General features: G+C 33.6%; 2 protein-coding genes across 3 annotated transcripts in view; one reads left to right on the top strand and one right to left on the bottom strand.

The window, feature by feature from the left end:
• LOC144967700 (uncharacterized) overlaps window positions 1-15,256 on the bottom strand; it is a 249,542-nt gene that overhangs the window by 130,910 nt on the left and 103,376 nt on the right. The window lies entirely within an intron of this gene.
• On the top strand, window positions 6,064-12,868 carry LOC144966896 (uncharacterized). The gene is made up of 6 exons (XM_078903599.1): window positions 6,064-6,627; window positions 6,959-7,133; window positions 7,556-7,642; window positions 8,802-8,863; window positions 9,681-9,897; window positions 11,823-12,868. The coding sequence occupies exons 2-6, from the start codon at window positions 7,070-7,072 to the stop codon at window positions 12,866-12,868; spliced, it is 1,476 nt and encodes a 491-aa protein (XP_078759725.1). The 5' UTR covers window positions 6,064-6,627; window positions 6,959-7,069.

Raw genomic sequence — 15,256 nt, 5'->3', positions numbered from 1 at the left:
GCCAACATTAGGACATTTAATTAGAGATTTAATTCTAAATAAGCGATTATTAGAAACCTATATTAAATAGGGGGAAGGGGGTTGGAAAGAAACTTACTTTTAATTATGTATTCAATTGTGAACCATCGACTCAAAACGGTATTCCTAAATCGGGGTGGTTTAGCTGCTGGAAATTGAATTTATAGCTAGGAATTAAAAACCTGGCTTGAATAGATTTGATTCATTTTGGAGAACGAATCCAGTTTCCCAGAGATAAAAAAACTAAAATGTCATATTTCGGATCCGTGCAACTTTCCATTCCCATGTCGGTATCTGATTCACTCCAATACAATACCCCATTGGGGAGATGGAAATGAACGCGTCAGATAACCCCAGTCTATTCCAGGATATAGTCTGTCCTTCATAAAAATAGATACTCATTTTTCCATCAATAACTTTCGATTCCATTGTAATTAACGTTTGGATTTTGAAGATAATCATATTCAACCAGTTTCATTTGATAACAATACTGATTTCATAACGCGGAAACTAAACGACGAGAATGTACTTCAGAAAAATATATGAATTTCCTCCATCTTTAAAGACATATGTTCAAATTATCTTATGACATTATATTTATATTAACACATATTTTTGCAAAAACAAAAATACAGGAAGGCCCGTCCTTAATTTTGATGACAACAAAGTTAAAAAGAAACACAAAGGAAACTCGCATTGGACGGACATGGTAATCGAGAATTGCATGCCCGAGTACCCTTAACACTACATAGCGATAGGAACAAAAATAGTGATGTAAATAAAATAATGCACAGTTATTTCAAGCAACTTATCCACTGACACCAGGGTTCTGGGGTGATTGCAATTGTTTAATTCGAGGTAGGCGGCAAAACACATACTTCTTTTCATATTACAAAGACAGTAATGTACCTATTTAAAACATATCAATGTAAACAGTCTCGACGGCCGATCTAAAGTACTGAAAATAAACGATACATAGGTCGGGATTAAACCATCTTGATCGATATAATTGGGTTGAGGGGGTTCTCTATTATTTTTCTCCACATTAAGAATAATGTGACAGCGCATTCCATTTTGAAAAAATAAAAATAAAAAAGAATAGAGAAATAGACAGAAAGATAGATAGAAAGACGGTTAGATAGATAGATATATAGATAGATAGATAGATAGATAGATAGATAGATAGAGAGAGAGAGTGTGTGTGTGCGAGAGAGAGAGAGAGAGAGAGAGAGAGAGAGAGAGAGAGAGAGAGAGAGAGAGAGAGAGAGAGAGAGAGAATTGTGATTTCGAAAGCGGATGGCAAGGATAATCCTCGGTGTCTTAAATTTCCTCGATTCCCTTTTAGAGGATATAATCCTGTTATTGGGAGACTGAATCATTTCAGGAAACATGCATTTCACTGTATGGATCATATCTTGTCAACCACAGTGATGACGATATTAGTATTACCATGTATTTTGATGTCACATAACGTTCTCTTTGGATTAACATTTTTAAATGCATAAAGGAAGAACAACATGACATGGGTCAACATTTACCAGAAATTTAAATACAAGGGGAGCGGAAACGAATGACACTTTATAACATGGTGATTGAAAATTAATTCCCTATATCTATATAACTGTAATATATTTTTGAAATATAATTCCTACAATTAGTGAACACGAGAAGAATGTGGGTAGCATTGAATTTAATTTAAAATTCGATATGGGAACCAGGATTCGTCACCAGTTCCTCAGGCCGTCGGAAACCGCTCAACTAATTTCATAAGAAATTCTCGCGAGATGGTTATCATTTTGAGCATATTTTGTACATAATGAAAGGGAAAGGAGAAAGGAGATACGTTCCCTTGCTGCTTGTCGAATTGACATTTTCTGTTTTCTGAGTAAACTTTTCGTTGACAGCTTTCACAACCATCGGGTCTGTGAAAGTAGAACGGCGACAATTGAGTATCAGCCACATATCCTGTGCTGACGAGTTTTGATGACAATTTCTGATCGTCTTAGCATCAACTTGAGCATGTCCTCCTTTAATAGTCCTTCACCATCTTTGGATTTGAACCAAAACTTCACAACGTGACGCAAACTGGCACATTCCCGTAGAGTAAGTCGTCCGGCCATTTTTGTAGGGCTTTGAAGTTTCAAACAAATTAACAGAACATAGATTAAATTGCAATACACCAAGAGAAACACACAAATACATTAATAGATCTGTAAAAGATAATTAGAAAACAAATAATCAAGAAACAAGCACAAAAAAGCTGAGAAAAATATTACAAAATTTGAAAGAATTATGATTATCTTAGAAAAGGGAATTGTTTTTTTCAATCACCCCATATATATATATATATATATATATATATATATATATATATATATATTATATATATGTATATATATATATATATATATATATATATATATGTATATGTATATACACATTAAAAGTGAAATTTTCATCATCTTTTACACTAATGTTTAATGCTTACGGAATTATTAGGAACTGGAACAAGTTATTGTTGTCTTACGAGATCGCCCTTGACAAGGACGATGTGCACCCATGTCAATCAGTTAGTCTTTCCTGATCATAGAATACATGGACCAGGAAACATCTATTTATTTAAAATATATATCGCAGACATTCGTGTAAGAACAATAATTCATGATCTGGTTTCATTTTTGAGGCGTGGCATTGTGACCGATTATTAGAGGGTTACTTTCAATCTCAACATTGCATAAAGACTTGTAAAACAGTGCTCTTCCGAATATTTCCGATTTGCAATTAATTCATGTTGGCTGAAAACAATAAAAACGACGATTCAAAAGTTATGAAATAATAGAATATTACCGTGGCCACTTCCCCATTGCGGCCATGAGGTGTGACTCTGAACTCGAGAGTGAGAAAGCCTTAATTTCACATAATAAACCCCCGTTGCTTCATTTTCTTGCTTCCTTATATTTTCTTGTCATCTTTTCGTGGATATTGGCGGCAGTGCGAATATTTATAGCAATCTACTTGTCTGAACGACTTTTTTGAGTTTTAACATTAGGACATTTGACACAGTCATTCTTGATTTTAATAATAATAATAATAATAATAATAATAATAATAATAATAATAATAATAATAATAATAATAATAATAATAATAATAATAATAATAATAATAATAATAATAACTTTACCCCCTTGTCACAGGCTATAAGCGCTTGACAGTGATATAAAACAAAACATATTACAGTAAGGCAAGTTTGATTTTCATTAACATATGGATCTTGTGGGTAAAACCAATGTAAAGAAGTATGATAACTTGTGTTTACAGTGTTTTTGCTATCCATTGCTTATATTAACGGTACTGATAGGCGCTTGTGTCCGGGATTTTTATAACAAGACCCATTGCGGCCGGACCTCTAAAAAAGCAGTCAAAGTGCAGCCTTGAAATTGTGGGGACATATAATATTTAAGGCAGTCTGAAGTTAACATTTTCATACTCTGTTTTTAGAGTTTTAGTTTTTAGAGAATTAATTGTCAACTTCTTGTGTCCCAACTCAAATCTTTTCTGTTGTTGGATTATGGACGGGTCTCAAAAACCTTGGTTTTAATAATTATTGTTTTCACTTCTAGTTATTTAAATTTAAATCAAAATGTGTTTGCCTGTATTTTCCTTGTGTGTGGCGGCGGTAGGGTCGTTTGACTGGCCGCAATGGGGTCATTATTGCTCAAACATAAAACGTCTCTTCACTTGTGCTACATCAATAAACTATAAGCACATTTCCATGCATTGGTAAAATTGAGAGTTTGCCCATAATTAAAAAAAACTAAGTAATATACACTGATCTATACTTACATGAAAGAAAATGGGTGTTTTGACCACTTGATTCCTGAGGTCAAATGAAAATCTGAAGCAGACGCGAACAGTATCAAGTATTCCATCATAATATGTCTACTTTTAGTTTGTTCGGGCAAGAAGCTAGACAGATACACTTGACAGTTTGCCGATAACGTTTACCTAAATAATAAAAACGACAGTAATATTAGCAGTAATATTAGTTGATGTTGTTAATCGGTGAAACTTATTTAAAATTTCTGTAAATCCGAATACCTTAATGTGATAAAGTGATTAATTTCATTGTGAAAGCCACGATTTGCTGAAATAAGCCAATCGGACAACTCGCTCAGGAATTTCTGTAATTGATGTTTATACTGGATAAATAGAGTTGAGGGTGTGGCCATAAGTTAAACCTGGGTATTATCCGCCCAAAACCATCCCATTGAAACTATCAAAGGGGCAATAATAATACTTGATGTCATAAATAGATGAAAACTTAGTGTAGATCTGAAATCCTTAAAGTATTAAGTGAATACATTATTTCGAATGCAACGATTTTCGTAAAAACGCGAAACTGGCAACTTTTTACAGTGTCGAAATTGTTGTTTTTGAGAGTGTTATTGTTGTCGGTACATATTTTATGATATCTGTTTGACTCAACGAACTTTCAAACTGACTTTAAATTATAAAAGGAAATCAAGTTATCTGTTTATATATCTGTAAAAAATACATTTCTAATTTTCAAATCTTTCAGTAGAGTTGTGCACCGTATCATCCTTTTTATTGACTCAAATGACACAGTGTTCTCCATAAGGCTATATTTTTTAAAGAAAGGATATATATATATATATATATATATATATATATATATATATATATATATATATATATATATATATATATATAATTTTTAAAAATATTTACCACAACGTTTGAGACAGTCTACATTAATGTTTCAAGCTTAATTTGCCATCGTCAGGACTGAGTTGTTTTGTTGACTGTTGTTGTTTCTTGAAGTGGTTCCGGTTTAAAGTTAATTAACAAGAACTTCCGGCGATGTGGACACGTACCGTACATCTCACTTTTCGTGTTGAGTGTGGCTTGATGAGGGTGTTTGGTTATAGTGTATTTCTCTTCCAGGCATAAGCTACATTGTTTTGATGTGGTGTGTATCCTGTTGCTTTAGATAAAATTTTCCATGAAATGTTGTGGTCTAGTTTGTTGTCTTTTAATTTCCAAATATGTTCGCTGAGTTTTGTGGATGTTTTTTGTTAGTGTTTCTAAATGTTGAGGTGTGGAGGTTGTATCTTGTTTTGAAATTATTTTCCGTTAGTCCTACATATTTTTCTTGCTTGTTTGTTTTAGTTTCGGTGACTGTGGCTTGGTAAATTAAACTTGATTCTAAACATTGTTTGTTTAGCGGGCAATGTTCCTTATTTCTGCAGTTGCATTTTCTGGTGGGTGGGTTTTGCTCTTGTCGGTGGTTTATTAATATTTTTTTGTTGTGGCTTGAAATTATTTGTTCTATGTTGCGCATACACAAGTAGCTTATTTTTATGGTATTCCTGTTGATAATTTTATGTAGCTTGTGGTTTTTTGGAAAGTGTGTATCAATTAATTTCAGGAACTGCTGTCCTATGTTTGTGCTGAGGTTTTTGTCGAAAGGTGGGTTGAACCAAGTAATGTGTCGTTTTCTTGTTTTACGTTCTTCACTTGTGTGTTGGGGTTTACATTAAATCACTAATAGCAAGAACAGAAACATTTGTCAAGAATCTACGATGGAGAACATTCTTATTCCTGAACCCACATTTAGAACCCACCCACAAGAAAACGTACGGCTTCAACTCTACAAATTCACCCCCTCCAATACCCGAATAAAAAAAATTAGACATTAAACGTTTTATATATATATATATATATATATATATATATATATATATATATATATATATAAAACGTATAATACGTTTTGGTTAGTAGATGTATATATATATGTATATATATATATATATATATATATATATATATACATCTACTAACAAAAACGTATTATACGTTTTATATATACATATATATATATATATATATATATATATATATATATATATATATACATCTACTAACAAAAACGTATTATACGTTTTATATATATATATATATATATATATACATATATATGTATTAATACCGGATAGGGAGACTTTTGGTACCCCTATTAGTTCATTTTACAGTACTTTACCAATAGGGAGACCAAAATCCGGTCCCCCTATTGATTTGACCTCTAGCACATTCACTTTTCTATTTTTAGTTTAAAGTTGTCAACCCAACCGTCAAGGATATATAATTGTAAATCATAGTATTGAAGTTATTTGTTAAACACCACAGTAAGAAGAGTTATGCCTAAATTTTCACGTTGGTCAATAAGGTGACCGCCTGAAAAAAGTACAATAGGGGTACCAGTGTTTTCATCGATATATTTCAATAGTGAGGCAATATATCTTTCCGAAATTTTCTCTAAAATTCTAGAACATTATATGGATTTTTATAGTAATGAAAACCTAATATAAAATTGTGTGAAAGTTGATGAACTGAGGAATGAACAAGATATACGAATTATAATCTATTTTTAGAAACAGATTTATCGAATCTTGGTCCGGATTCTTATCTTGGTGACAAGAGACAAGCAAACATAGTAACTCTTTTTTTCGTGAAACGTATGTTTAGTCAATTTCGCGCATAAAGAGGCACTCGGCACTCACTCACTCCGCAAGTCAGTAGTAGGTGGTTATCAGTTATCAGCTTTAATTCTTAGTCAAACGCTTCATCAAACCCATTATTGAGTAGCATGTTGATGCCTGATGCCAGTTGAAGCCATCTCGACGTCGTGAAATGGAGCATCTTCTGTCATAGCAGTAGAATCGTCAGATGCCGCATTTAAATCCTCCATTCCAGGCGTTGCTGTTGCCATATCGATCTTCGAAATGATTTGGTCTAGACGTCAAGTTGACCCGTTCTATGTCTGAAGAGATTTTAAAGTGCAATACCTAACATTATATCTTGATCTACAAAAGAGTCTTTTTAAATGAACCGCTGTGTTTCTATATTTTTCAAGAACCAATGATTATCTGATAACAACTGACTTGCGGAGAGAGTGGCCGACGGACGTCCTCTCTATAGCCGCAAGTATTTTTTCGTCACTTGCTGAGTTCCAAACTAGACGTCTATGGCATCGTGGGGTAAATTGATGCTGGAGGCATCATTGAAGAGACACCGAGATAATTTAAATGGTAAGTTATTGGCCATTCTTATTACATCACTGTTGATTTAAGATTTTCAATAGGGTAGACATCACAATCACACACACACCGATTGATGATTGTCACTTGTCAGTCAGTCATTTGGAAGTGGAGTCAGATAATTCGGGAACTTCTGTAGACTGTAGATTCACACTAGTGAGTAAGATCTGTCGTTTACTACTACTACTACTACTACTACCACTACTACTTTTAGTTTTAGCTTTATCCAACTCAACACTTCTCGTGTTTATTTTATTTTGGCAAAACTAGAATGGATTTTTGAAAAGAATATAAAATAATTTAAACTTAAACCTGTCTTTGCATCTTGCTTTATGCATACAGTATGCCATATCACAGCCATCACAAAATCATAGTTTAATGTTGAGAATATGCTATTTCTTTTGTAACTTCAGATCAGAGAGATTTGAGCTTTAAAAATCCTGAAAAATGTCTTGCTGTCAATCCAGACAACCCTTTTGATGTGATCTATGATGTTAATGGTAAGAATGTAATTTGATGAGGAAATGAATAACATTTAGGTACACATAGTTTGCTTTTTTTTTTTTTTTTTTGAGTCATGATGTGTAATACTATTACAGTCCACTCCGGATAATTGCAACTCGTTTAATCGCAACTTTCGGTTAATCACAATATTTCCTAAGCAATGGAAATAATTCTATATAAAAGTCACTGGTTAATTGCAACAAACTTCGGTTTTTTAAAAAGTGGTAAATTCAAGAAATCAAACAGTATATCATGATTAAATTTCATCATGGATGAAATCGTGACAGGTTGAAGAATCGAGAGTGAGCAGGATTTAATGCTACAGTAGTGTGTCACCACTCTGTTAGAGTCGAAAGAGGGCGGGGCTCTGCAGTATGGGTTTGTGACGTCATCGGTGGCCATTAAATAGAAGAGGGGTGGGGCTGGTCATAATCTTGACAACAGGTTATAAATGACAGTTATAAAGAGAGACTGAGCGATATCCTTTGTTTTAGGATTAACAACTGTGCATTGTGACCAACGAGTTTGGTGAGAGCTTATTGTCTCTCATTAAGGCTAATCTCTTTAACTCTGACAAATGTTGAATTGTTGAGAAAAAAGATTGAAACTTCTTCCAATCTGAATAAGATATCGGCTTGCTTCATAGCTGCTTTTGGTTGACAAATCTACACGGGGCTGCCATATGGTTTTTGTTTCAATCAAATTGCTCTGTATGTGGTGGACTAAGAATATTATTTACTGGTTTGAGTTGACAATAAATGTGTAAAATGTTGAAATAGTGGACAGGAAACTGAATTTCGGTTAATCCCAACATTTTCGATGATCCCAAGGTATTGCGATTATCCTAAGTGGACTGTACCTGAATCTTGAACGAAAAACTATCATATGGATATGATTATAGACAGATTGGTTTCTGGAATTATATTTCCGTCCTCCTTGCCAACTCTGACGTTCTTGAAATTTAAAAGAAAATAGCCAGAAGGTTTCGGACTTAATTTTCTTTTTTTTTCCAAAGGACAATAGTCATAAGGTAAATAATTTTTAAAAAATCCTTTTACAGCACAAGATGGCATGATTTTTTGTTTAAGAGTTTAGAGAAAAACTTGCACATGATAGTCTTCAGCTTTTTTTTTGTTGTTTTTATTTTCTATATAGACTCCAACTCAGAGCCTGAAAGTGATGCAGAACAAAGTTCCATATCACATGATTCATTTGTGGTAAGTATGTACATTAAAATAAAATCATAACATTTGTATAGCGTTTATCCACAGTTGGCACCATGCTCAAAATGCTTCACATCAACATATTTTGTGGTGGACAAAACACATTTGCCACAAAAGATGAGACCTGCAGTCTGTTAGGCGCAATACAATATTTCAGGACAAGGACAACACTGTTTTACACCAGTGAGATCTCCTAGTTTTTTGTTGTTAAAAATTTTTCTTTGCAGTGGACTTCGCCAACAATAACACTATTTTAAACCTTCCTCGTTATATTTTGAAGTGATATTCATTGATGAGCCATTCACATTTGAAGTCGTTTGTTTTTTTATTTGACAAAATGTGAAAATGATGCGTTTCCAGGAAAAATTAAAATAGCTTCTGTTGGGATTATACTTTTGATCTCGCATTTTGTCCAAATTCTCTTGCATCGTAATGTTTATCAACTTTTTTTGTTAACTATATTGCAGTTGCAAGGTTAGGAAGTTCATATTGTTGCAATGACAACCGTTTATATGTCCAGAATCGTAGTGATATAAAAAATTGTTTTGTAGTTGTTGGTCCTGGTGTAGGATTTAAAGAGTTGGTTAAAAACGGTTTACTGAAACCCTGGTTGGTGTATCTATATTTATCCAAGCACAGTTGAACATATTAAATACTTAGACAATATGTCTGCCTTTCTCAACTCTTTTTTATTATACTTGCATTATTAACCAGCTAATTGTTTAGTTGGATTATTAAACAATGGCTCTTCATGTTTATTGTCAACATGAATAAATTGATTGATCTGTCATCTTTTCCACAAAATATACAGGGTCCCGATTTTGTTGCTGACTCCGAGTCTGATTCCTCTACGTACTCTGTGAGGTACCCAATGCTGAGTACATCATTGTCTTTGGAACCTAGTGCTCATTCCCCAACTCAGTCAGAGCCTCATCCACAACTATCACAGACTGAACCTCGTTGCCAGTCTGGGACCCAGGTTCAACCCGAATGCTATACACTTGCAAACCAACGTGTTACGTGCAATGGTGAGTCATTTTTTTGTCATTCTTCTCCTTTGATATTTGTGGGATCAATTTTAATTTACCCATTCCTTTTAAAAGAAAACTTCCACCCCCTCCATGGTGCTGCATTTGTGTTATTGCATTTTTTTTCTGTTTTGGCAGTGCTGCGTCGCAAAATACGCTACCATTTACATAACAAGCACAAATCCAAATTTGATAGGGTGGACATCTTAGAATCTGAAACCCCAATGTGTGAGTGATATCAGTGAAACCAGCCATAAAAATGTTCATGTTTATTTTATTGGGGTTTTTTTTTGTCTGTAATAGACTTAAATTGCTTGTATTGTAAGTGTTAAAATGGTTTTTTTGTTACAACCCATCTATATATTAAAACTGTTTCTTTGTATTTCTATGATGCTTAAGGCTTTTTTTCACAGACCAGCTGGAAACTTAACGAGAATCAGAGTAGATAACATTTTTATTAATCTTGCAACCTAAACAGTATATGATGATTGGGAGCATTTAAAGAAAAGCACATTTTCTTTTTAATTTGTCGGTACTAAAATTATACTTTGATAATGCCTGCTGTGCTACAAACCCTTTTGACTTCCAGGTTCAATATTTTTCTTTATTCTAAAATTCTTGGGTTTCCTTTCAATGACAACTGAGATCATTAAAATTCAGCTCACAACATGATGTGTGTAGATTTGATGAAAACATATGTTCGAGTTGAGAAGCAGTGTTCACGAACTTGCTGATCGTTTTTACTAGCATTTATTTTCCTAACTTACCTGTATCAATTAACAAAGGCAAGACTCAAATATTTTCTATCTGAACAGTGTGTTTGTTATTGAAATATTTCCGGCATATACATGTCATATTTCATTCCCACAAAATATAAATCAGGATTAAGTTGTCTGGGCATCAGCATCGTTCAGGCAGTTGGGGGGAAGTCTTTAAGGAATTAATGAAGCCGATGCTCAACCGGTCTGGAGGACGTTTGATTGATGTCGGCTGTTTGTTCTGCCAGCCGGTGATGTTTTCTCACTCCCTCAATGACAAAGAAAGTCATTGTTATGACTATGAACTATAGTCTATTATTACTTTTGTTACTATATTAATTGTTACTTATAGCCGCTACTGTTATTATTATTATTATTATTATTATTATTATTATTATTATTATTATTATTATTATTATTATTATTATTATTATTATTATTATTATTATTATGATATTGCCTTCATTGCATTCTATTACTATTATTGATATAATTAATTTCTGATTGTTGTAAATAATTTATGTGAATTGAATTTTGTCGATTGGCCAAGGGCCTACAATAAACTTAAATGAAATGTTAGTCTTTGGATAGGACTTGGGTCTATTCTTGATTGCTTTTCCGCCTGGGTCGAGTGAAGCATTTGGAGTAAATTTTGTTGCTCAACGTAAAAAACATGACGCTTACCATTCCGCTGATACTGATACCTCCAAGGGGTGGTTGGGGAAAAACCTAAAATTCTTTTGACATTCTGTCTGATTTTTCGCTGAAACAACAAAGGACAATCTATGTATTCAGATGAGACTTCAATGTGTTACTATTCCGATTTATGTTCATATTTTGATTATAATGAAGAGGGAACCCTGAACCCAGTGAAGTGGGTGGATTGATCTATTTATTTCTATTTCAAAACAAAAATATGGCGTCTTTTCACTGGATTTGTTATGTGGCAGAGGTCTCCACAAATCTAACATACCTCTTCCAAAGGAATAGATGGTAGAAAAGTATATAACAAGAAGGAATTATGACAGTTACTTGTCCAGGCCTTAAATATTTGGAATGCTATTCCTCTCTATCGCTGTCATGTAGCTGATGTGCATATGATCTGTCTATTGATTTATTTTCATAGTTCATAGCATGATGTGCTTTATTTTCTTCTTTTTTTTCCAGAGAAATACAAAAAGCCAAGGAGACCCTGTCCATACTGTGGACAGTTGCAAACAAAACTCTCAAGGCATTTGATGAGGAAACACAAAGATGAGACAGAAGTTACAGAGGCCATGAAACAGCCTGTAAAGGAAAGGGATAGAACAATGGATTATCTCAAGAAAAAGGGCATTTTTTATTCAAACACTAGAAACAATTCAATAGTTATGCGTGAGAGAGCACAAGGGTCACATGAAGTTGTTATGTGTGCTGGCTGTAAGGGGTTTTACTCTGGACGAAGGGTTTATGAACACAAAAAGAAATGTAGTACTGAGCATGCTCTGTGTACTGGGGTTGTAAAATTTTATCCCGTGGCTCCCAATGCAAGTAAAGAAATAAAGGAGAATATTCTTGACAAATTTCGGAATGATGAAGTGGGAAATTTGTGTCGATCAGACAAAGCTATAGTATTGTTAGGAACAAAATTGTGGAGTAAAAGTTCAAAGAAGGAGAGAAAAGTTATAATGAGTGATTTACGCATCTTAGGAAATTTGATTTTAAAAACTAGGAAGAGAACGAATCAACCTTCTTTCTCTGGAGAGGACGTGGTGAAGCGTTGTAACTTTAATGAAATATCGCAAACCATTTCTGAAATGACTTTGAAAGAGGATGGGACATTGAAAGCAGGCTTGAAGCTTTCAATTGGATTTATATTGAAAAAGTTAATTAATTTCTTAAAAGGGGAATATATAATGCAAAACAAAATGGAAGAATCCGCAGAGATAGATTTGTTCAAAGCTGTCCTGGATTATAATTGGGATAGTATTTTTTTTACAGCCAGAGTTCAATGTGAAGCAAAGAGAACAAATTTGAGAAAACCCAAAGAGATGCCATTAGAGAATGATATAAAGAAGCTACGGCAATTTATTACTGAAGAGATGGTCCGTATTTGTGAGGATGATTATCAATTATTTGATTCACATATGTTTGTTAGGCTTCGCAATGTCATCGTAGCTAGGCTTACAATGTTTAATGCGAGGAGAGGCGGAGAACCGCAAGGATGTTGTTAAAAGACTGGAATGATGCAGATTCAGGTGTATGGGTTGATCCCAGCTTGTACAACATGTCACTGATCCTCTGGAAAAAGCGTTACTTGAGAAGTATAAGCTGGCCTATCAGTCTGGAAAGGGAAGCAAGATGTTGGTCCCTGTGTTGATACCCAATGACACAATTCAGCCTTTAAGGAAACTTGCACAGGAGCGTAAAGCTGTTGATATTTCAGACAACCCATTTCTTTTTCCAAATACAGGAATATCCAAAGATCATGTAAGTGGTTACATTGCCATCAAATATGTCACTTCCTTAGTAAAGGATTTAGAGAAACCCCAGTTGTTAATAGCTGATAAATTCAGGCACCGAGCTTCGACATTATTTGCCTTACTTGATGTCCCACAACACGAGAGAGATGTCTTCTATCGACATATGGGACACAGTGAATCAATCAATCAAAACATTTATCAGTGTCCACTTGCAATACGAGAAATAACAGAAGTTGGTCATTTTTTGGGTCAAATTGATAACTCAGCATCGGTCACTGGGGAAGGAAATTGTAACATTGAAACAAATGACTCTGTAGTGAATAGAGACTCAAATGCAAATTTTGGAACATCCATAGTAACAGCTGCAAATCAAGAAGAAATATTTGATGGTGAAGCAGGAGTGCCAAATCAGCTTACGTGTTCTTCAAAACAAACTGAACCCCAAGAGGAATTCAAGCAAAAATCGGAGATACATGTCATGGTCAGAGGATACAGATAGAGTCAAGTCATATTTTAAAAACTTTGTCGAAGATGTTTCAGCACATGGTTCAAGGGGATCATTACCTAGAAAGTCTGAAATTATTCTGTTCTTAAAACACCACAGGGTATTTTCACAAAAAGGAATCCCTGAAGGTACACTAATTAGTTTGGTGAAGACAAAGATTTTTAATGAAAGAAATAAATATAGAAGGGAAAGAGCGTTTCAATCGGTGTAATGACAATCATGAATTTGATTTGTATTACATTCATTGTATTGTATAGTGTTATTGACATATTTTGGGGGTTTACAAAAACGTTTTATCTTTATATAGTACAATCTGTTCATCATTGCAATATCCTTTTTTATATTATATGAACATTCATTTGCTCAGCTTGAGAGACAAATGCTTTGTAGAACCATAGCTGCCAACCGTTCTGTTAAAAACGGATTTGTTCCGTATTTGACTTCCTGAGTCCGTAAGTGCTTATTTTTAGTTCAAAATCCGTATTTTGTAATTTTTGACTAATTTGTGGTAAAAAAGCCATGTGAGCCTAATGAATTATTATTATTGATCCATTATTATTACTATTACTACTACTACTATTGTTGTTATTATTATTATCATTATTATTGGTGTCCAGTGAGAGCATAATCTCCATTTGTGTAGCTCTTTAATTTGAATTATGCCTCTAACATAAATGATTTTCAACAATTAAAAAAGTTCCATTCGTTTATATGACGCCTGTATTTTACTCAAACCTTTCATAATGTATTGGAGATTTGCATAGGATATGGATGTTAGCCTCGATATACTTTGAATATTCTAAGACAGTATTGATACTTTCACTATTTGTTACAAATATTATTTTAATTAAGAATAAAATTAAATCCACCTTTTTGATTGGAAGGTATTCAATAAGAAAATCAATTGCTTATATTGATTAAAGATGACAATGATTATTTCCCTTTATTAATTTATGAATATATAAATTTAATCCCTTTAAAAACATCTTCATCTGATTTTAATTTTTTTTTTTTCAAGCAAGCTTTTGTAACGGTTTAGGTTCAAGAAAAATAAGTATACTCCATTTTTAGGTGTGTTTATCTTGTCAAAGTAAAGAAGTAGGAATTCTCTAATATTTAGAGGTGCATTTTACTATAACTACTATTATAGTATACTACTTAAAGACCATTATGTTGCATGAAAGAAAACATATATGCAATCGTCTACTTTTTATCTGAACTCACCTAATTTTTACCCCAAAACGCCCTCTCAAGTGATGTACCAGGTTGGTAGTTATGCATTTCTAACCATCTTAAGTTATTTCATTTATTTTACAATCGTGCTTCTTGTGTATTGGTCCTTATCAAAGTTGAGGCAGTTGAATTCTTTCTTTATATTGTCCGTTCTGAATTTTGATCTCATTGTGGAAAGCTCCCATAGCGGGCAGGGAGGTACACACTGTGTCTTCTATCCCCTTATATCTGTTTTCCAACATGCTTTCAGTCTTTGTCTTGGAATGAGATTACTTGTTTTTTTCCTGGCCCTCGCCGGAGTCCTAGCTGGGAGGGAAGCAGTCAAATGCATATTTATTGTTTTGGGAGATGATATTTTTTTCCTTGTAAATCATCTCTCTGTTATGTATTATTACTATATT

This window comes from Berghia stephanieae, chromosome 3 (assembly GCF_034508935.2).
Source record: "Berghia stephanieae isolate SIO BIC M18660-M18661 chromosome 3, UCSD_Bste_1.3, whole genome shotgun sequence".
NCBI classification, from domain to species: domain Eukaryota; kingdom Metazoa; phylum Mollusca; class Gastropoda; order Nudibranchia; family Aeolidiidae; genus Berghia; species Berghia stephanieae.
Note: the sequence above shows the minus strand (reverse complement) of the source record. Positions and strands in the feature narration are given on the sequence as shown.